Source organism: Canis lupus, chromosome 7 (assembly GCF_011100685.1).
Source record: "Canis lupus familiaris isolate Mischka breed German Shepherd chromosome 7, alternate assembly UU_Cfam_GSD_1.0, whole genome shotgun sequence".
Classification (NCBI taxonomy): domain Eukaryota; kingdom Metazoa; phylum Chordata; class Mammalia; order Carnivora; family Canidae; genus Canis; species Canis lupus.
The window spans coordinates 35,622,852-35,646,680 of NC_049228.1; the positions used below are offsets into that span (position 1 = coordinate 35,622,852).

The window sequence follows — 23,829 nt, forward strand, 5'->3', positions numbered from 1 at the left end:
ATACCATTTGTTGAAAGATTTTGCTTATTTGAGAGAGAGAGAGAGCATAAGCAGGAGGAGGGGTGGAAGGAGAGGAAGAAGCAGACTCCCCGCTTAGCAGGGAGCCCAATGTGAAGCTCAGTCTCAGGACCCTGGGATCATGACCTGAGCCAAAGGCAGATGTTTCACCAACTGAGCTACTCAGATGCCCAAACTTATGTGATTTTTATTCATTTAAAAAAAAAAAAAAAAAACTCTTTTCATTGTGAACAAAAGAATGGGAAATGAAGAAGTGCAGACAGTAAGTGGAGATCACTCTTTCAGGGAGTTACTTTCTTTCTGGGTCAAGAAGCAAAGAAATGAAGTCCAACCAGAGGCAGAGTTGAGGCCAGGAAGATGTTATCAAATATTGACAGGAATAATCCAGTAGCTGGGGAAAATTGATCTTTGGGAGAGGAAGGGGTAACTATTGGGCCAAAATCCTTGAGCAGGCAAGATAGCTGAGATCCAGAGCTGAGACTAAGAATGAAACATCTCCCTCACTGTTGCAGGAGGGAAGCCAGAATTCCGGGGTGCTGATGTAGGTGAGGTGGTAGGAAGATTAGTGGTTTGTGGTAGCCTTGAGAATGCTCCTCACAGGCCCTCTGCTGCAACAGTGCAATTGTCGGAGGGCATTGGCAGCTGAGCTCTAGCATCCACCATCACATTTGCCCAAGACCATATACCTACCCCCAGGCTGCTCCCCTCCAGTAACTGAGCGCAGTGGGGTTACTTCAGCAGACTAGATCCTAGGTAGACCAGGACTCCTGCCAGCCTGTCTCAAGAACTCCTCAAGGCTTTCCCAAACCTTCCGTATATTGAATGGCTGTCACATGGTGATGTGGGACACATCCATCCAATCTCCATCTCTCACCCTTTCTCTCCCGCATTCTCCCAACCCTCCACAGCTTCCTATTTCCTTTCATTCAAGTACTTCCTATGATAAAATCACTGCATATTTAATTCCATGTTGGTGACTGTTTCTCAGAGGACCTGGAGTAACACAGTGGTGACACAAGTGGTTTGAGAAAACAGGCGGTCACAGGGCATTTGAGACTGATCCAGCATCCAGCATCCAGCATCCAGCAGGCAGAGACAGCACCATTCTGGAGAATATGAGGGGCCCCAATAGTTTCTGGCTCAAGCTGGTGGTTCAGTTTCTAAAGTTTTTCATTGGTAGTGACCTGGGTAAATGTCCTGGTGGAGGGGAGTGCTAGCAGGTGCAATGGAGCAAGTGTTTGAAAAACATTGGCTGACAAAGACAGCAAAGTCTGTGGGTTACAGCTAAGTTGTATATATATATATAATATATATAAAATACATACATATACATATGTATGTATTTTAATATGTATGTATTTTAAAGATTTGAGAGAGAGAGCAAGAGAACAAGCAGGGGGTGAGGGGAAGGGGCAGAGGGAGTGGGAGAAGCAGACTCCCTGCTGTGTGGGAGCCCCATGTGGGGCTTGATCCCAGGACCTTGGGATCCTGACCTGAGCTGAAGGCAGATGCTTAGCCAACTGAGCCACCCAGGTGCCTTAAATTATGTATTTTTAAAATTGATATATAATTGACATATAACATTGTGTAATTGTATAAGTTTAAGATGTACAATGTGCTGATTTGCTAAATTTATGTGTTACAATATGATCACCATTGTGGCATTAGCTAACCTCTATCATGTCACATAATAATCATCTCACTTTTTGTGATGGCAACAATTAAGATCTAATCTCTCAGCAACTGTGAAATTTATGATATGGTATTGTTGACTATAATCACTATGCTGTGCAGTAGCCCTCCAGGGCTTATGTACTAGTTCCAAGTTTGTACCCTTAAACAGCACCTGCCCAATTCTCCCAGCCCTCTGCCTCTGGGAATCCCCATCCTACCTGGTTTTATGAGTTTGGCTTTTTAGGATTCCACACATAAGTGAAATCATGCAGCATTCGTCTCTCTGTCTGGCTTATTTCATTTAGCATAATGCCCTCAGACTCTATCCATGTTGTTGCAAATAGCAGGATCTCCTTTCTTGTGGCTGAATTATATTCCATTGTACATATATGTATATCACATCTTTTGTATCCATTCATCCCTTGACACTTAAGTTGTTTCTATATCTTGGCTATTATAAATCATGTTTTTCTTTAAGATTTTATTTATTTATTCACGAGATACACAGAGAGAGAGAGAGAGAGAGGCAGAGACACAGGCAGAGGGAGAAGCAGGCTCCATGCAGGGAGCCCAATATGGGACTTGATCACACCCTGGGCCGAAGACAGGCACTAAACCACTGAGCCAACAGGGATCTCCATCATGTTTCAATAAACATGGGAATGCATATATTTCTTCAAAATCCTGCTTTCATTTCCTTTGGCTATAGACTCAGGACCAGAATGGAATTGCTGGATAATAGGGCAGTTTTATTTTTAATTTTTTGAGAAACCTCCATACTATTTTCCATAGCGGCTGAACAAATTTGCATTTCCACCAACAGCGCACAAGGGCTCCCTTTTCTCCACATCCTCGCCAACACTTGTTATCACTTGACAACCTGCAGAAGGTTAGAGAGAGCCTCAGCAGTTAGAACCACAGTGCCTCAGTGGTAGCTTATATAAAGAGATCATCGTCACCAGTAACAGAAAGACAGACATGACTGAGGAACTTCAATCACAGGGCCCTAGAGATGTTTGACTCCTCAATGAAGGCAGCTTTGTTATGCAAAGGTCAAGGTGCTGGCAGGGCAAACCCAGGACCCTGGGAACTGGGACAGGGTCATCTGGATGGATGCCTCTGAATATGCCACCTCTCCACACCTATTGTCCCCATGCCCACCCTCTGGGCATGCAGACATTGCCCATCTGTCTCTAGTAGGAGCTACCACTTTTGCTGAGCTGGAGGATGCTACAGAAGCCACCCCTTCACAAGAGAACATGTGCCCCCACCTGCTGTCACAGGTTAAATCCCAGCATTACCCAGCTGGTGACACGCTGGGCCTGATAAGGGAGGGAAGAAGGAAAAAAAATGAACCTGCATTTATCTGCAGACCCAGGGGAGTACACCTGAGATTGGATTCCAAGGGTTCTTTAAAACTGGATAAGCAAGTTTTTGTTGACTTGGAGTCACTTTCTCAGGATATGGGATTTAACTAACACCCTAGCAAGGACCCTAAGGGATGGGGCAAACTTACTGCAGTCTCTTAGAAACCTGGAAAAAATGCCAGCCAACTCTCAGCCAGTAGAAAAGCCTGAGTGTCCTGGTGTTGGAATAAAAAGGCTCAGGGAGGTGATGGGCTAGAACGGATGCACTACATGAGGCCCAGATGGCACACTATTCATCAAGGACAATGAGAAGACCACCAGCATCACTGAAATGCCCAATGGTGGAGGCCACTGCAGCCAGGGATGAGGGCAGGTGAGGCAGTCATAGACCAAGTATATTAACACTCCTGAGGAGGATGAGGCTTCAAAGCAAGAGAGGGTGATGGCACTTCACTTCAAGAAGCCAGAAGACCACAATAACCATAATGACAGGCAAGGAGGGGTCACAGGGATTTGACCTGCAGGGAATTTGAAGATAGCCAATAGAATATGCTGGCATTAGTGGCAAAATTGCAAAATAGCCAACAAGGCTGTTGATTACATCTATTAATAGGGAAAAAAATGGAGGAAGTGGCTAAGGGCAATTGTCCTAAAAAAAGTAACGCAGTCCCTTGCTCCAGTCCTCAGACCTGAGTAGGTTACCAGACCCAGAATCCAACAGTTCCCTAGGGAAGAAGGACATTGCCACACTGTGGCAAGTCTATACCATGACAATTTCCCCAGACCCATGGCCACTTACTCAGGTGACCATACTGGTGAAAGGGGAACAGCTAAACATTTTGAGGACTATTAGACAGAGGTCTGAGTTGATGTTGATACTCAGAGACCCAAAGTGTCATAAACTCCCTTTACATTTGAGGACCTCGAAGTGTCATAGTAGCTCACAGGCACCAAGAGGTCCAAGTAGCACCAGTTACAGCTGGGCTGGTGTGCCAGATGTGGTATCCATGCTAGGGCAGGTTCATTGGAGCTCAGGTATCTGGAATGTGATAATCGATCTGGCAAATGCATTCTTTTCTGTCCCATGAGAAAAGGTCAGAAGCAGTTTACATTAGGGACACTTGGGTGGTTCAGTTTTTGAGTGTCCGCCTTCGGCTCAGGTCATGATCCTGGAGTCCCGGGATGGAGTCCCACAGGAGTTCCCCGCAGGCAGCCTGCTTCTCCCTCTGCCTATGTCTCTGCCTCTATGTGTCTCTCATGAATAAATAAAATCTTAAAAATAAATAAATAAATAAATAAATAAATAAATAAATAAATAAAACCGTTCATGTTCACATGGAAAACAATATTCCATTATCTGCCCATCTTACAGAATTCCTAAGGATACACCCTCATACAGGTAACCAAGCCAAGTTCCTTGGCAAGCCAAGTCCATGTCTGGTCTGGTCACATGCTGTTGTGGGGCCCAGGTCCTATTGTAATAAAGAATGAAACAGCCACTAGGGCAGCTGACTGCCCAAATTTCAAGAAGGATTTCTATTTAGCACCAAAATGGAATAATTCTGGAAACATGGGAAGCACAGCATTGACAGCTGAGTTACATTGAACTCTTACCCCCTAGCCAGGAACAATTAAATGTTGCAAAAAATGATCATCCACTCCAGATATAGAGCAGCAGCACCTACCTTAGCAGCTACTTCAATGACCACTATGCAAGATTGATCGAATATCAGTCACTTTCCCTGTCACATCCATAAGCTGGTACAATCATCAAAGGCTTAAGAAGCCACTTCATTACAAAAGACATGTAAGACAAAAAATGCAATTATCTTCTGAATTTTTCAGTGGTTTTTCCTCCTCAGTTTGCAAGTCCAAAATGGAAAATGAACTGTTTCAAGATGAACTATAGAGTCTTACCTTTGCACCTTTTAACCCTGGACGACTTAACCAGCTGCAAGCAGTCAGGATGGCCCCCCAGTGATCCTTGCCTCCTAGCATTGACACCCTGGGCAGTCCTCCTCCCACGTTGCTCCAGAGTTGGTTTGTGTGACAGTCGGTCACTTCCAAGCTTCAGTTACAAGACACTGCAGTTTCCTTGCCACCTTCCCACTCTGGATCCCTCTGAGAGAAGCAGCCACCAGCAGTGACCCTAGAAAGGCCCATTTGGTGATGAACCAAAGCCTCCCGATTCAGCTACATGAGTGAGTTTGGAAATGGAGCCTCCAGCCCTGGTCCAGCCTTCAAATGACTGAAACTCCAGGAAAGACTGAGCCAGCAACATTCACCTAAACATCAATCAGATGCTCTCAGACTCCTGACCCAGAAACTGTAAGCTGTTTTAAGCTGCTATGTTTGGGGGTAACTCAGTACACAACAATAAATAAGGCACAATTGGACTTGGTTCCTCTCTACAACACAGTTCACGAAGCAAGAAACTTAAAATTTATCTTCCTCTATAACGCTTTGGAAACTTAGGTCTCCCTCTAGGTTGCCTAAGCATTTATGGGAGCTTGTATCGAGGCTCCTATCTGTTTCAAATCTGCCTTTCTACTTGCAGAGGCTGGGACTCTGCTGCCCAGTTGGTTTCTCTAGTACCAGGTGCTGGAGGCTCCGTTTCCAAGCTCACTCCTGTAACTGGCAGGCACAGGCAGGAGGAAGAAGGGCTTCCTGTCTCCACCTTTCCTGTCTGTGTGATCTTAGCCATTTTTATTCACCCCGGCAGGGCAGCAGGGCAACAGGCTTTAGTAGCACTGTTTGATTTCTGACTCCAGCTTTTTTTTTTTTTTTTTTTTTTGAGACACCTTTATTTTCTGAAAAGAGAATTGATTATTCAGAAAGAGTTAACAGGAGAAAGGATTCCCTAAGGAAATTTCTCTTATTTTTAATTTAAATTCAGTTAATTAACATATAATGTTTTATTGTTTTCAGAGGTAGTGGTGATTCATCAGTTGCATATAACACCCAGTGCTTCTGACATCATGTGCTCTCCTCAGTGCCCATCACCCAGTGACCCTGTCACCCACCCTCCTCCCCTCCAGAGACCCTCAGTTTGTTTCCTATGATTAAGAGTCTCTCATGGTTTGTCTCCCTCTCTGATTTTTTCATTTTATGTTTTCCTCTCTTCTGCTATGATCCTGTTTTGTTTCCTAAATTCCACATATGTCTAACTCAAACTTCTAAAAACCTTCCAGGACCAGCATCATCCCTTTAGAGACACTAGTCCAGCTCACCAAACTGCCCTCTTCAGAGTTTTCGATTCCAGCTCTACAGGAGTCTCCTCCAAGCTCTAAAAGTCTTTAAATCCCAACTGTTATTGTTCCCCAAGGCCTGGCGATACAGCTGCTTCTGGTGCCTACTACTTCTCTAACAACTTAGTGATCCCTGTTTGTCTTTTTTAGGCCTCCAATACTCAATTTACATTTATATTAAATTTTATATGAAATGTTCCTTACATTAAATTTTCTTTGTTAATATTTATATTACATTTCCCTCGTTTCTATTAAGTTCTGTTTATATTTTCTTTATTATTACTGGTGTAGCTTCTGACAACTACCCCAAATAAGTCTCCCTGTTATGCTCTACTACTGCCTGTCTCCTTCAATTTAAATGATAAATTAATAAATATATCCATTTTTTTTATGTCTTCCACTGGTTTGTTAGCTTCATGAGGGCAGCAGTCATGTCTGTTTTATCACAATGTACAAGTGATACACAGTGGCTGACACATAGAAGGCACTCATTTAATACTTGTTCAATGAATGAATGGATAATTTGTTTTTGGTGGATCAATACCTAAATCATATGAGCAATACAACTCATCTCATCATCTCACAGTGAATTCTTTTTTGTATCTAACGAATTCAAAGTGACCATGGAACATCCTGTGTGTAGGCAGAATAACAGCTCTCCTCATCAAATTCTCCAGAACCTGCAAATAAACTACCTTCCATTGGAAAATACTTTGCAGATGTGATCAATTAAGGATCTTGAGATGACATTATCCTGCATTATTCAGGTGGACCAATATAATTACCAGTGTCCTTCTAAGTGAAAAGGGGAAGACAGGAGAGTCAAGAGAAGATACGATGATGGAAAGATATTAGGGCAATGTGGCCATGAGCCAAGGAATGAGAGCAGCCTCTAGGAGCTGAGAAAGGAAGCAGGTGCTCCCCTTAGAGCCTCCAGAAGGAACACAGTCCTTGATTTTAGCCCAGGGAGACCCATTTTGGACTTCTAACCTCTAGGACTGTAAGATAAGAAATTTGTGTTATATTGTTTTAAACCACGTAGCTGGTGGTCCTTTGTAACAGCAATAGGGAACTAATACCTCTTCTGGAGAAGTCCTATAGTCTGCAGGTTATACTGGCCTAGTGCTCAGGAGAAACAAGGAGTTTGGGGATGAGGGCATTAGACTTTTCAGCATGCATGTGATAGTGGCAGCTGAGAGCCGATGAGATCACAAAGGCCAAAGTGAGGATGCAGGCTCAAAGGTGAAGTGAGCCAGAGGTGGGAGCCCTCAGTAGCACAGCCAAAACTAAACGAAGTGCTAATGGATAGTGCCTTTTCTGCTCTAGTTTGTTCAACTGAGGAAGATGGAGAGGAAGGACACAGTGGGTAAGGAAAAGGAAGCAAAGCAGCAGGATACACCAAAAACTAATTTTAGAAATTTGTCCACAACATGTCTGATGACAGTCAAATAACAATCATGCACACAGACCTACTGTCACTCAACACTGGCAAGTGAATCCTATTTCCCTAGTATATTTGTTTTTTCCCTATTCTATACTTCTTTCTTCAAATTCTCTACATCCTTCATGTTCCCCCTCTGACTCTCCAATGATCATCCTGCCTCCTATTTTTTGAGAAAAAGCAAATCAGGAGAGAATATCTTCATCCCCTCACCCCCAAATTTCTAACCCGTGTTCATTTGTCTTCTATATATTCTATGCCACCACTATGTATCTGCATCGGCCTCATATGCTGTTGCTATGGATGAAGCATCCCTTGTACTCAAGGTCAACCCTGCCACTTGTGCACTCGATTGCTTCTTCTTCTCACCTTGCCTTTAGAAATCTCCCCCATCTCCTAAATCATCAATTTCTATCTCTTTGCATACAACTCTACCTTGGGATCTCTCATCTTTCAAATGGCCTCCGTTGACCACACAGCCCTATGCCACTATTATCTCAAATTGCCAATGGCCCCCATTTCTTCACCTTGCGTTCACTCATCAAACCATTCCAGATATTCTTTGGATCCCACTTCTCCTAAGGCTGCTCATGTCAAGATTATCAGTAACCTCCTTACTGTTGAATCTGATAGTCGTGGGGCTCCTGCGTTGCATGTTCTCCTGCCTCTGTGGCTCCTTTTCCTCCTCTACTTGACCTCTAAAGGAAGAATCCTAGAGCTTTACCTTCCGCCCCTTTCTTTAGCTACACATTCTCTGATAGGTCATCCAATCAGCCCCAAGGCTTAAGAGTCTATTGATAATGACCTGTTTATGCCAGTGCCTCCCTGACATCAGGGATGTCTACAAGGCATTTGAAACTGAACATGACCAGACCATACTTCTTGATTTCCCTTTTCCCAACTGTTCTTCCCAAGTTTCACATCTTATAAATGGCACTACCACCTACAGAATCTCCTAAGCCAAAACAGCTAGAAATTATCCTTGAATACTTTCTCCCTCACAAACTCAACACCCAACTCATTAGCAAGTTCCCATAGGCTCCAGTTTCAAAATATTACAAACAGAGTTTTCTCAGCGTTCCCCAGCACTCCCAGCATCCAAGCCACCTTTTGGCACACGCTGTGGAATAGCTTCCTAATTGCCTGAATGTTAGCTTTGTTCTTCCATTTTGATGGGATATTTGTCCAGATATTTGCCATTCCAGTCTCAATTGTCACCAAGACCCTCCAGCTGCAGCCAATCTAAGATTGTCAACCACTTTACCCTATTCTGATTCTCTGCAAAGCACGTACCACCCATATTTGTCCTTCCTCCTTCTGATTACGGTATTCCCCAGGGCCTACACCACTACCAGGCATATGGCGGGTACACAACAAATATTTATTGAATAAACAGAAAAGCAACTACTTGTGTCCCTGTTTATGCTAACCTGTGACTACTGCACTCTCTTCCCATGTCAGCAAGATAGTTCCATAAAATGTATGATTTCGTATTGAGCACTAACTGGACGCATGTCGTGGCCCGGCCCTCCCCTCCCCTCCCCTCCCCTCCCCTCCCCAGCAACCTGCCTTCCTCTATTTCCTCACCCCTCCACGTGCAAAAAAATAAAAAAATTAAAAAAAAAAAGGCAAGGAGGGTGTGGAAAACAGAGTCGTCGCTATGGTCTTTTGCCACATTCCATTCCGCCGCCTTCAAAGGGCTCAACGCGACAGAAACTAACAGCAGCAGCACGGAAGAAAAGGAAAGGTTGAAGGTAGAGGACTTCACCTGCAGCCAAGGGCGGACCGCACAGGACCGGCGCGGACCCCAGGCACTGCATGCCGGGAGCTGTAGGCTCCGGAGGAGGCCTGGGACGGTAAGGAGCGGGGCCCGCGCTGCATGCTGGGAGCCGTAGTCGTCGAGCCTCGGCCTCCGCGCTTGGAACGGCCAGCCGGAGTCTCCTCGCTGCATGCCGGGAACGGTAGTCTTTCTGGCACCCCCCGCTCCTCCAGCGCGGAGAGGCGCCATTTTAGGTCCCGAGGTGCTGCCGCTCGGAGCCAGAGCGCAGGCGGGCTCAGCCCCGGCGCCGGGCCGGCCCCGCCCCCGGGGCGCCTGGCGCCCGCCCCCCGCCCCCGCTCAGGCCCCGCCTTTCCCCACGTGTCCGCTGCCGAGGGGAGGCGCCTGAGCCGGAGCGGGCCCGCCAGCGGTCCGGCCCCGTCGGCGCAGAGGGTCCTGTCGGCGGCGCCCGGGAGCGGCCCGGCTCCCCGATGCTCCCGCGCCGGCTGCCGCGGGCCGGGCTGTGCGCGTAGTGCCCGGCTCTGGCTCCCTGAAGTGGCCGCGGGGGTGGGAGCGGCCTCGGCCCCGCGGAGACGGAGCGGCTGGAGGACGAGGCGGCGGCCGCGGGGAGGAGGATGGGGGCTAACCAGTTAGTGGTGCTCAACGTGTACGACATGGTGAGTGCGGCCCAGGCCGCGGGGCTCGGACCCCGGCGCGACCGCGACCCCCACCCCGACCCCGACCCGGGCCCCCGCGCCTCCCGCCGCGCGTCCCCGCCGCCCCTCGGCTCTGGGGTGGGGGAGGGGAGGAGGAGGCTGTGGGAATCCGCGCACGTCGGGGCGCCCGCGGGCTCGGGCCGGGGCTCGCAGCGGCTGCAGGGGCGGCGGGGCCCCCTGCGCCGCCCGGAGCCGCGGCCGGGCCCGGCGCCTCGGCGGCCGGGCGGGGGCGTCCTGGGGCGCAGCGTCCGTCGCGGGGCGGCCCGCCGGCTCCCGCCCCCGCGCCGCCGGTCCTCCCCGCCGCGCGCCTCTTCCCGCCCGAGTCGTCAGGAACTCCCCAGTCCCGAAAGTCGCGGCTGTCGGGGCCCGTGTCGGGGCCGCGTCCACGGAGGACGGAAGCCGACAGCCCCTTGCCTTCGAGGCCGCCGCGGAGCACGCCGGGTTGAGTTCCGTGGCTGCCCCGGCGGGGCTCCCCTGCCGGCCTCGCAGCGCCCTTTGCAGGGGACGCAACAGGTACCCGACGTGACCGCAGGAGAGGGAAGGGGAGAACTTGTTTATGACGAGGTCGTCTAACTTTAGAGCACAGCAAGCCCTCGGAATCCGGTCCGGGGGTCGGTTTGCCTTTTAGCTGCCGTTGAAGGTCCCCGGTGGAGGATCATGGTTGCGGCGAGGATGCGAGCTTCTTGGGTTCGTTCGCTTTCGGTTGATGCGTCTTTGCCTCTGCCTTCCATGTGCGAAGTCTCCTGTAAGTGGATTGGCAGATGAAGAAGTCCTCCTCATTTCTGTTGGGCTTAAAGATGCAGAAGAGCCGAAATGCTAGATGTCAGGAGTCCTGGTCCTCACTCACAGATCTAAACGTACTCCCTTTGCGTTGTGTATACATTTCTAGATTTACAGCGTGACCTCTTGGGTCGGAAGAAACTCCCGTGCCCTAATCTGGGAATTATGTCAGGATGGGATAGAGACTGCCCCGGGGGACTTGAAGGGAGGTCTCAGTTAGTGTAGGGGGCTGGAGGTAGAAGGAGATGGATTAGCATACTGGAAAAACAGTGAAACATGGCAGAAAAAAAAAAAATTAGAGAAGAGTACAACTGGACAGCCTAGAAAAAAGGGCACTTGGGAAGGTCTTTGGCCTGTGTCACTAGGTTAGGAATCATTCTCTGGTTTTCAACTTTTTATGGTACTGGATACCTTTATTGTTCAAGACGTTTTATTGCCCTTTTACGGTTTCATTGCCACCCACCCACCTTAGTGATCTGCATTTGGGTTTCTTGTTTATTCGTGAAGACTATTACAAAACATCTCACAGAATATATTCTGCTTTTGAGAGCACAGTATGCCTTTTCTTCAGGATCATTAAGGTCTTTTATGAGTTAGGGTTATGCAATGGCCAGAGGGTCAGAAACTAAAAAGAATCTGAGAGTGGAGGTAGGGAGAAGTTTTGCTTTTATAATAAAACTGCAAATGCATTCTTTGGCGTATAATGGGCTTCCTTACACTTTAGGTACTCAATGAATCACAACAATCATTGCTAATTGTGTAACTGTAGGAAAGGCTAGAGCTGATATTTAAAGCAGTGTATTTCAAAGGGAGGAGTGTCCTGAAAGATGTTAAAAACATTAACTTGTTAATAAAGATCTTATTCCTTACACCACTTTTGTAAAGTAGGTACTTACAGAGGAGGCAGGTAGAGAAAAGGGTAAATTAAACCTGCCCAGATAACTAAAAATAGGATCTAGAATTTCTAGACTGCAGTCTGATTATCTCCTCTACTGAATAATTCCTGTATTTATTTCTTATATATGGCTTTTTGCTAGCAATAGGAGGAGAAGGAGCTTATGAATGTCTTATCGGAATGGTAAATAGTTGAATTATTAGACTTCTAATAAACTTGCCCTTGCATGTTCTTTTGAGGGCTTTCAGGCTGTGGCTGTTCTATGTCACTAATCCTGCAACCTGCAATTATTTCATTATGACCTTGTAGATGTCACAAAAATGAATGAATTATTCTTTCTTCTTTGAGGAATTTGGAATATCATAGGGGAAGTTACAACCGTAGTAACAATTCGAAACAAAGTAGCATGATTTGGATAATGGAATCTCAGAACTGGACTTAAAGGAGGAGACCACATGTGGTTGTAGGAACAGGGATTGCTGAGAGGTTCAGGGCCCACTACAGGCAGAGAACAGTCTGCATGAGGAGTGTGGCAGGGGCAGGGGGAGAGCAGAGGTGGGACTGGGAAACACCATCTGGTCCATAACTAGAGTATGGGATGCACAAAAGAGACAGACGGAAAGTTTGATTAGAACTTCATTAGTTTGGGGCTGGGACATGGGCTGATGGGGGGCAGGTCTCTGAACCAGAGGGACCAGCTCAGGTTTTCATGATAGCAGGGTAATCAGAGTTACGTTTTTAAATTAAGACCCACGTGTTGAGGTACAACTTTGCATCTTTTATACTCCGTTTTCTCAAGTTGTATTGGTTTTAAAACAGTTTTACCTGATGTCAAGGGCAGATTCTTTCTTTCTCTAATGCTCCTGCCCATGCATCATTGATGCCTTTGATGGGGATCGCTGTTGTCTGTACAGACCCTATCTAGCTGTCTGTCCAATCCAGACTTTGCAAACATCAAAGTCAACCTTTGATTTGCATTTATAATCACTATTTATAGGGACCCCTTGTCATGTATCCTTGTATCTCTGTCTGGGAGGCTATCACCTGCTCCAGCTCTGTGTTTTTCCTATTCCCTAGATTGGGAATCACTGATGGTTTCTGTTCTTCCATAACTGCCACACATGAAAGAGAAATCGTATCAGGGTCACCTGTATTAACTTCTTCTCATGGGGGGATGGGATAATCCTTAAAAGGCTACTTAATCTTACAAAGTACTGCTAAATTATTGCTTGCTGCTTTCTCAGTGATTATGTTCCTCTTTGTACTTTGGGGTAATCTACCTCCAATAAAACATGTCCTGGGTTATTTTCTGGGTCTTGGAATGAGATTATTCACATATTCCTGGTTTACTGGTGGGGATAGGAAAGCAGGTGACTCGGCTTCGCTGCAGTTGCTAGGAGTCTGGTATAGGCGCTCTGGCACAAGGGCTTCATTTACCATAGACCCAGATTTTGCAATTTTTCAGATTATCTTGGCTAGCAATGGATTTTTAGAAAATAAAAATATGCAGTAGCATGATAATATTTACAGATTCATTCAATAAACAGCTTTCTTCCTATTTTCAGATAGTATCTGTACATCTTCGGAGCCTTAATAGGAAGAAAAGAAAAAACACTTTCTATGACTCTTCAAATAAGGAAGTTTGTGTCCATACTTTTAACCATCCCGCCTCCATCTGACTTCTCTAGGAGCGTGTGAGAGGACCTGATTTCCCACACACATCTACATCTACTTCAGACTTAAAAAAAAAAAAAAAGATTTTATTGATTTATTTGAGGAGAGCACGTGTGCTCACACACAAGCAGGTGGAGCAGTAGGCAGAGGCAGAAGGAGAAGCAGACTCTCCACCGAGCAGGGAACCCGCCGCAGGGATCGATCCCAGGACCCCGAGATCATGACCTGAGCTGAAAGCAGATGCTTAACCACCTAAGCCACCCAGGCGCCCCTACTCAGACTTATTTTTAAATGAGTTCCAGACCCCTCTAAATAGACGCTTCACCCAAATGGTTCCATAATATCTCTGAATCAGCACGTCCAGAAACAGACTTCTTCCACTTCCCTTGTCTCCCCGGCCCCGACCTCCCCATTTACTCCACCTCACACCCCCCGTATTCACCACCACCACCACTACTCTTGTGTCATAATGTTGTCTTGATAACTTTCTGCTTCGTTTCCCAAGCCAGAACACTGGGAGTAAAACTATTGATTCTTCTTTATTACAAACCCTCAGCGTCCAGTCACCAGGCCCTATCTCTTGTAGTTGGGTTGATTTTGAAAGTAATAACTTGTCACTCAGTAACTTCAGCTGGAAGGATACTTGAGTCCAGAGATAAACAATCCCTGGGTTAGTTCAGCAGCTCAGCTGGGGCTTTGGGAACCGAGACTTTCTATCTGGCCACTCGCTGTCCCCACCATGTTGGCTTTTGTTCTGGTCTGTCCCCTCAGAGTTGTAAAACAACCGTCCCGGCACCAGACACAGGATCTTCATCCAGCAGGAGGGGAAGGAAGACCGAACTGAATAGGACCTTTTTCTATACGCACCTCTCCTTTTCATAGAAGAGGCTTTCCCAGGGCCACCCTCCTCTCCCAAGGAATTGTCGGGAATGGATTCACCTGTGACTGGGGGGGGAGGGGGGGGGGGAGGCGTGCAGGTGCTGGCTGGCTTTTCTGGCCTGCGTGGCGAGCTCTGGCAAGGAAGTCAGGGCAGGGAGCTGAAGATGGCAGTTAGCTGGGACCTGTGGTGCATGTCACGTATTTTACCTTCTGAGCATTCTTTACGTTGGGTACCTTATGCTCATTTCCACTGTTGCTTCTCAAGTTCAGGTCCTCATTATCTCTGTGTAATATAGTAGCCTTCTTCTGGTTTCAGTCTCTGCTTTTTTTTTTTTTTTTTAATTGGAGTTCAGTTTGCCAACATATAGCATAACTCCCAGTGCTCATCCCACCAAGTGCCCCCCTCAGTGCCCATCACCCAGTCACCCCAACCCCCCACCCACTTCCCCTTCTACTACTCCTTGTTCATTTCCCAAAGTTAGGTGTCTCTCATGTTTTGTCACCCTCTCTGATATTTTCACTCATTTTCTCTCCTTTCCCTTTATTCCCTTTCACTAATTTTTATATTCCCCAAATGAATGAGACCATAAAATGTTTGTCCTTTTCCGATTGTCAGTCTCTGCTCTTAACTTCATTTTAATCCATTTCCTCTTCTGTTACCAAAGTAGTCTGACATGTGAACAATTGTGCCATTCCTCTTCTTATCGTTCACCTGTGGGATAGAGGCTAATAACCTTTGTGATATGACCCCTACCTATCAGAGGTCCAACTCCTACCGATCCCCCACTGCTTCCCACCCCAGCACACGCATTTTGTGTTCACACACTGGAGTTGTTTAGTTGCGTAAACAGGCTGTGCTGTGGTAGCTCATGCCTCGGTATCTTTACCCATGCTAGTCTTATGTGGAATGTCCTGTCCCACCATTGATCGGCTCCCTCCTCCTGCCTGTAGTTTAGTCCATCCTCATCGTCAGACTTGAGTGAACTTTAGTGCCCTAGTTATACTTTCTATGTACCTTACAATGTGTGTATTATGATTCCGGGCATCCCACTAGACCAGTTTCCTTGATAGTAGTGTCTAAAACAGCACCTGCCGTGAGAACATGTTCTATAAATATTTACCAAATGAATGGGATTTTAAGGTAGGCAGTTTTATTAGGAATGGTGCCAGTACTCGAAAATAGCATACAAAGGTCTTCGGATGTCCCTCCTCTTTGTGCCCGATATCTGTTTCTGTATTTATTCTCCTACTTTTACTTAGTGTATTACTGGGCTTTTGCTTTGGTTATTGTAACAGGATGATCAAAGATCATGGGAAGGTGACAGGAAAAAATATCAAATATTCTTTGACACCATTTTTTTTATTTGTTCAAACACTATGGGACTAAACCGAGGAAATGTTCTTAATCTGTTTATTTTGTGAGGTTGGATCTACATCACTCCTTGAGAGGCCGTGCTCACCTTTGTCTTCCTTCACATGCTGCTGGATGAGGACACTGTGTTTGATGCTGTGACAGTCATTTCACAACTATGAGGACAAACCAAGAACAAGTTGTCACTCCTTGGAGGATAATCTTTCTGAAAACATTGCCAGAATCATAACGTAGATTAACCAGCTAATGGGAACTAGTGTTAATTTCCTTGTACCAAGTTTGCTACTTAGGCCAGCACTGCGTCACTACTTGACATAGAATCAGTTAAGTCCATGAGTCTAACTGGAAAAAAAAAAGGGGGGGGGGGCAGTCATAAGCCTACCCTCCTATATCACCTGTAACAGAATCTTTCTCTTTTTTTTTCCGTTGATAAAAGAATTCAATCTCTGTATTTGTTTCCTATTGCTGTGATAACAAAATGCCAAAAACTAAGCAGTTTAAAACCATGCAGATTTAGTATCTCACCACTCTAGAGGTCGCAAGTTGGGGTGGGCCGGGCCAGCTCCTCTGCTCCGGTCTCACAAGGGTGAAATCAGGGTGTCAATCAGCCTAGGCTCTGGGGCACACCTGGCACCAGGCTCATCCAGATTGTTACCAGAATTCAGTCGCTTGTAGTGGTAGGGCTGCGGTCCCATTCCTTGCTGGCTGTCAGCCGGAAGCCCCGTCTCAGCTGCTTAATAAAAGCCTCTTGCAGTCCTTATTCGCATCCTTGGTCTTCAAACGAGCCGCAGTGCCTAGAGTCCTCCTCCCACCTCAGATGTCTCTGACCTTGCCTTCTGCTGCATCTCTTCTACCTCCATCCAGAGAGCACTGTCTGCTTTTATAGTTCATATAATTAAAGGGGACACATGAGGATATGCCAGGGTAATCTCCCTATCTCAGATTGTCTCTATCTTAAATTACATCAGCAGAGACCCTTTTGCCATGATTCAGTGACTGATTCACAAGTTCTGGAAACTAGGGTGTAGACACCTGATGGAATCATTTTTTCTATCACACTATCTATGAAAGGTATTTTGTAAACCCAGAAATACCTTTTAGAGTCCCTTGACTTGGCATGGAATAAATATGTATTCAGTAACTTAAAGTGGACAATTTAAAGTATTCAAAAAATAAAGCATGGAGGGGAGCCTGGCTCTTTCAGCCGGGGAGCACACAACTAACTATTTGATCTCAGGGTCATGAGTTCAGGCCCCACATGGGGTGTAGAGATTACTTAATAAGTAAATAAAACTTAAAAAAAAAATACTGTGTGGAAACCTTTTGCCTGAGTGGCTCATACTCAGGTGTTAAAAGTGCAAGCATGTTGGTGACTACGGGCCCTTCAGACTGCAGTGATATATTGTGTATCAGCCCCAAAGTCACATTTTTTATAAAGTTAATGAAATCAAATTTAATAAAACTTGTAAATTAAATACTGCTAGATATCAATGAGAGCTTACTATTTTAGGTGACTCCATTAAATAGATTTTTTTCTTAAAACAGGATATATACTTTACTTCTGTTTGTTGACCGATTTTCTACAAGATTACTGAAATTCCAAAGTGGCAGCATTGTGCACGTGTCACCCAGTTGGTTAATAGAATGTAAAGGGGAGACTGCCAAAATAAATAATTGTAAACTATAAAAAAGGCAGAAAAATAATCAAGGGAAATGAGATACATGAAAATAGCTTTAAGTTTCAGTTAATCTGAAATGGATTTAGCCATATGACTGTGATCACCCCCCAAAACAATAACTTAAAAACTAATTGACCCCCACATTATTTGAAATAAAAGTCTTTGCTCACTAAATTATGATGTCATCCTTGTCATAATACTAAATGCTGGCCCATACAGCATTGGGGAGTCTCATTACTCACTATATTAATTATTATAATTTCATGACGTATCTTAGTATATGGCTAGGCCTGTTTCCTTTCATTCTTTTTCCCAAGTTTTTTTTGGCTATTACTCACTTCCTTATTTAGGCTCTCTGAAAGATTCCATACATGGTTTCTCACTTTGGTTTTTTTTTTGTTGTTGTTGTTGTTTAATTTTTATTTATTTATGATAGTCACAGAGAGAGAGAGAGGCAGAGACATAGGCAGAGGGAGAAGCAGGCTCCATGCACCGGGAGCCCGATGTGGGACTCGATCCCAGGTTTCCAGGGCCAAAGGCAGGCGCTAAATCGCTGCGCCACCCAGGGATCCCTTGTTTTTTTTTTAATTGTGTTCAAATACACATAAAAGTTACTGTCTTTTTTTTTTTTTAATTTATTTTTTTATTGGTGTTCAATTTACTAACATACAGAATAACACCCAGTGCCCGTCACCCATTCACTCCCACCCCCCGCCCTCCTCCCCTTCTACCACCCCTAGTTCGTTTCCCAGAGTTAGCAGTCTTTATGTTCTGTCTCCCTTTCTGATATTTCCCACACATTTCTTCTCCCTTCCCTTATTAAAAGTTACTGTCTTAACTGCTTATGGCTATACAGTCCAATAGTGTATTTTCATTCCCAGTGTTGTGCAGCCAGTCTCCAGGACTTTTTCATCTAGCAAAGGTAAAAACTGTATTCATTAAACTCCCCTGCCCCTCTGCCCCCTAGTTATTGCCATTCTACTTTCTATGAATTTGGTTAGATACCTCCAAGGTAGAAGTGAAATCCTGTAGTACTTGTCTCTTTATGACTGACTTATTTCACTTTGCATAGTATCCTCAAGGTTTATCCATGTTGTCAGAATTCCCCTTTTTAAGGCTGAATAATGTGTCGCTGTGTGTGGGGGTGGGTGGGTGTGTATACACACGACATTTTGTTTATCCATTCACGTGTCCGTGGACATCTGGGTTACTCCCACCTTTTGAGGATTAGGAATAATGCTACTGTGAGCATAGGTCTACAAATATCTGTTCAAGTCCCAGCTTCCAGTTCTCTTGGATGTATATACTAAGTAGTCGGTAAATTGTTGTTTTAATTGGAATTGCACCAGTTTTATTGCAGTTTAAAGTAACTTGGGGAGGCGCCTGGGTGGTTCAGTTGGTTGGGCTTCTGCCTTCAGCTCAGGTCATGATCAGCCCCATACAGGGCTTTCTGCTCAGTGAGGAGCCTGCTTCTGCCTCTCCCTCTGCCTGCTAAAATCTTTTTAAAAGGTAATAAAATAACTTGGGAAGAATTGGCATCTTTCCTATTTTCATATTCTTTTTCCCCCAATGATGAAAATGGGGTTTTTGTTGTTGTTGTTGCTTTTTGAAATTTTTATCCAAAAAATGCAAATAGTTAAATAGGTTAATTCTAAGCCTGTGTATCCGACCCATCTATTAACAGAATAACCTTAAGAAGTAGATAAAATATGATTCTAGGTTGTTTTGCCATAAACATCTTTGCCACAGACATTTTTGCTGCATAAGTAATTGACTGTAAGGCAACTTGCTATAAAAAAAAAATCACAACAAAAATTAAAAAGGGCCTTTCATTTAAAAGTACATAATGAATTGTGGAAAATGAATAACAAAATCAGAAGACTTTATTGCGAAATGCAACATATTTGAATGCTCTTAAAAAGTGTATATTGTGCAAACAACCGATTTGATTTTGTGGATTGCACCAGGCATTCATCTTCCAAGTCTTTATTTGTAGTAGTATACTTTTTTTTTTGCCTATTGATTCATGTCATTTAGCATCACAGTTTTGCTTCTTTCACCAAAGTTTTTCCTTATTAAGAGAGGTATCAGTTTCCAAATACCAGGATGCATAATTTGTAACTGAGCTTTGCATTGCATCCCGCAAGCCTCCTACGCTGCTGTTTTTTTCTTGGCATATTGTCACGTGTTCATTAACAGACATTCCAAAGTTCTATGGGAAGCATGAAAGAAGTGCTAACGCTGTAACGCATTTATGACTGAGCTTTGTTATCACTGTAACTGCTATGTTCTCATGTTCTAGCACAGTAGAGTATGCAATCTGGCTTTACGCTCTTATTTCACACTTCTAGTAGGTTCCATCACCGTATTTTTTATCAAGTTGATATATATAGTTGTTACCATCCACTATTTTAAGACCTCTGTGTCTACGTGTCAGTGTAGAGATCGCTAACTAAGATTTATATAACATTCAAATAGGAGCTTTGTTAATGGAGAAATAACTGACAGCTAGCTTTGGTACATTAACCCTGCCAAGGGCAGTTGATTAGTCCATGGAGAAATGAAGCCAGACTGTCATCCAGTTATTTTCTCTTTTATGGCACAGTTTTCTTACAGCTAACTGGTTATGCAGCAGAAATGTTTGTGGCAAAAGATATCTATGGCCAAGATGCATGTAGCAAAAATACCAGACAGGAGTAAAAAATAACATGGTATATTAAGTGGGCAGTAGGGCTAAACAGGAAAACAAAACAGGGGAGAGTGTAGGTCAGGATGGCAGTTTCTACTACAGTTTGGAATAGGGTGGTCAAGAAGGCCCTCACCAGGAAGGTGTTCCTGAAAGGGGACGGGGTACACCAATGTGGTTTTGTAGGAGAGAATGTCCCAGGCAGAGGGTATGCAAGTACAAGGATAAATCAGGCCACATGCCTCCTAAGTAAATGTATAGCAAGAAACAGAGATTTTTAGGGGAATTTCTGATTGATGTTCTCAGAGAGGTTCATGAGGATCACTGAAAATGGAGCAGGCAATACCAAAGAAAGAACCGTCTGAGATTAGGATAGTTTCCACAAAGCTGAAGAGCAACATTGCCTAATTGAAAACTACAACAGGAGATTGAAAACTAAGGAGAAAACAACAAGATTTAGAAAATCTCTGAGAACTCTTTGAGTAGTAAGGTCAACAACATCAATCTCCAAAATGATTAAGTGCTAGGCAGAATTTGTTAAAAGTTAGGAACATTTATGGAACCTAAGAAACAAAACAGATGAACATAGGGGAAGGGAAGAGAAAATAGAGAGGGAGACAGACCATAAGGGACCCTTAACTATGGGAAACCAAGGATTGCTAGAGAGGAGAGGGGGTGAGGGGTAGAGTTACTGGGTGATGGGCATTAAGGAGGGCATTTGATGGGATGAGCACTGGGTGTTATATGCAACTGATAAATCACTAAATTTCTACCCCTGAAGCTAATAATACACTATATGTTAACATAATTGAATTTAAGAAAATTTTTTTAAAGATTTTATCTATTTATTTGCCAGGGGCAGGGCAGGGATGGGGGAGCATGAGCCAGAGGGAAAGGGGGAAACACACTCCCCACTGAGCAGGGAGCCTGATTAGGGGCCCGATCCAGGAATCCTTGAATCGTGCGTGACCCAACCGACTGAGCCACCCAGGTGCCCTAAATTTTAAAAAAGTATTTTAAAAAGGGGAACAGTAAGCCTGGTTTAACTTTTAAATGTTAAGGATAAAGTAAAACGTCCTACAAATACAGGCAAAAAAGTTACTGGAAGGGACAAAGTAAAGCTAACTTCAGACTTCTTTTACTATGACACCAAAGCCTAAATAATATGGAGCATTATCTACAGAGTATTGAAAGGGAAAACATTTCTGTGTGAATGCTATGGCTTCTCAAGTTGTCACTCATGCAAAAGGACCTAGGTAGTATCAGGCACCTTTGGGGAGCTAGGAAATGACTCAGACCTTAACAATGGGGTGATGACAATGTAAAAGAAAAAGCCATGAGGTCCAATTCTCATTTAACAAAGCTGCCTCCTATTATGTATATGGTTCCAATGCCAGTGTCCAGAATAACTCAAAGAGGATGAACATGATGTTGAGATTAAGTCTCAGGGGATCCCTGGGTGGCTCAGCGGTTTAGCACCTGCCTTTGGCTCAAGGTGTGATTCTGGAATCCCAGGATCAAGTCTCTCATTGGGCTCCCTGCATGGAGCCTGCTTCTCCCTCTGCCTGTGTCTCTGTCTCTCTCTGTGTGTCTCTCATGAATAAATAAATAAAATCTTTAGGAAAAAAAAAAAGATTAAGTCTCAGATTATATTGACCAAATCTTGGGTGAGAGGGAGGAAGTAAGTCAGGAGATGCAGTTGGTTTGGGTTGGTATGTGTAAAGTTTTTGTCATGTTGGTCTAAAGTTGGATCTAAAGGGGAAACAGCAGAGAAAACAGTTCATACCATGTAAGAGAGAAAAAGAAAAATGTGGAATGAAGATAAGTAGGACCAAATATAAAAATCATGAAATGACCATAAATAAATTAAGTCCCCTTAAGTTTGTTATGTTGTTGGTGTCTTTTGCCTTACAGAAATTTTTAATTTCTAAAATAACAGTTTTAGACCTTTCCAGTTTCTATCAGGCCTGGAAAGGCTTTCCCTGGCTTGAAATTATAGAAATAATCTCCGTTTATTCCCAAATGGAAAGCCAGTTATCCCAACAGTATTTGATGGAATGATCCATGGTTCCCCGTGCTAATTGGAGGCACATGCCACATTCATCCTATACTAACTTATCATGGATCTAGAAGTCTTACGTTCTAGGCTAGGTATGTATTTAGCTGCCTCTTCTTGCGCCAATACCATTACTATTAATTGCAACATCCCAGCATGTTTTGATACTGATGATGGAAGTGTTTCTTACTCTAATGGAATTTTATGTTTCTCACACATTAATTTTTCAAATAAAATTTAGAATCAGTTCGTCAAAAAAACTCACTGAAATTTTAAGTGCAATGACATTAAATTTATGAATAATTTAGGGGGAGAATTGACAGACGTAGAATATCAAGTCTCCCCATAATATAAGAATAACTTTTTTGAATGGTTGTGACATGCAAGCCCTTGCCTCGTATTATCCCTTTTGAAGATAACACAAGCTTAGCTGAAAAATCTGCTCAGAATCACGCCAAAAGTGATAGAGCAGTCTTGAACCATGAGCTCTGATGCTAAAGTCTGTGCCCTTAGCCACCACATTATATTTCTCCTCCTCCCATCCCTGGAAAGTGCTGTTTCTCTATTAATCTGTCCTAATCTCACCCCCACTCCACCCCAAACTAACTTCCACTCTGTGCTTTCTGGAACTCATGAATGGGCAATGGCAAAAAAAAAGTTTCCCCTACATCTGTGACTATTTCTGTGATGGTTAATTTTATGTGTCGACTTGATTAGGCCAAGCTAGTACCCAGGTTTTAGTCAAACATTAGATGTTGCTGTGAAGGCATTTTTCAGATGTGATTAACCTTTTTTTTTTAAATTTTTATTTAAATTCTAATTAACATGTAGTGTAATGTTGATTTCAAGACTGGAATTTAGTGCTTCCTCCCTTCCTTACATATAAAACCCAGTGCTCATCACCACAAATGGCCTCCTTAATCCCTATCGCCCTGTTTATTAGCCCATCCCCCACCTCCCCTCCAGCAACCCTCAGTTTGTTCTCTGGTTAAAAGTCTCTTAAGTCAGTAGACTTTGAGTAAAGCAGATTATCCTCCAAAATGTGGGTGGGCCTCTTCCCATCAGTTGAAGGCCTTAAGAGGAAATACTGGGGTTCCCTAAGGAGGAAGGGATTCAGCTTCCAGAGGAGCTGCCACATCAACTTCTCCTGGGTCTCCAGCCCACCGGCTTGCCCTGCAAACGTTACTGCAAACGTTAAGCTTGCCACCCCCACAGTCCTGTGAGCCTGTGCCTTAAAATAATCCCTCCCCCTACTACACCCTCTGAGTTCCATTCTGTAGTCTACCATTGTAGTCATTCCCTCTGGCGTACTTGTCCTACAACCCTAGTTAGATTGAACGCTCCACCTACATTCAGTAGCCGAGTGCCACTAGAGAAAAGCCCACAACCATCATGACTGTGATCTCACATTAAAATCCTGACCACAGACCCCCAGGGGGCCCTACGTGTTGTCTGGCAGTGCTTCCTCATTTCTCTGGTCAACTGACTTTCCCATTCTCCAAGACAAGGACAGTATTTCCCACTCTCCGCTGATGACCTCACTGCTTATTTCACTTTGGAAAAAGAAAAAAGAGCAGTGGTGTGGTCC

The 23,829-nt window shown here is 44.4% G+C and overlaps 1 protein-coding gene and 2 long non-coding RNA genes across 7 annotated transcripts in view; 1 reads left to right on the forward strand and 2 right to left on the reverse strand.

Annotated features, from left to right (window-relative positions):
- LOC111096702 overlaps positions 1-9,248 on the reverse strand; it is a 53,545-nt gene extending 44,297 nt beyond the window's left edge. The window contains exon 1 of the long non-coding RNA XR_005362232.1: positions 8,367-9,248. This is a non-coding gene — a long non-coding RNA (uncharacterized LOC111096702). The remainder of the gene's footprint in view (positions 1-8,366) is intronic.
- A 721-nt stretch (positions 9,249-9,969) lies between these two features.
- DESI2 (desumoylating isopeptidase 2) overlaps positions 9,970-23,829 on the forward strand; it is a 46,623-nt gene continuing 32,763 nt past the window's right edge. Inside the window, exon 1 of one of the 5 annotated variants that reach the window (XM_038542755.1) lies at positions 9,970-10,181. In XM_038542755.1, the coding sequence (XP_038398683.1) occupies positions 10,140-10,181 (42 nt within the window). In that variant the 5' untranslated portion in view covers positions 9,970-10,139. Of the gene's footprint in view, positions 10,182-10,815; positions 10,966-23,829 lie in introns of those variants that run through there. The other 4 variants (XM_038542756.1, XM_038542753.1, XM_038542757.1 and 1 more) reach the window with 4 other exon arrangements.
- Positions 15,578-17,477, reverse strand: LOC102151695. The gene is made up of 3 exons (XR_005362231.1): positions 17,323-17,477; positions 16,346-16,697; positions 15,578-15,975 (listed from the first exon to the last, which is right to left on the reverse strand). It is a non-coding gene; the product is annotated as an uncharacterized LOC102151695 (long non-coding RNA).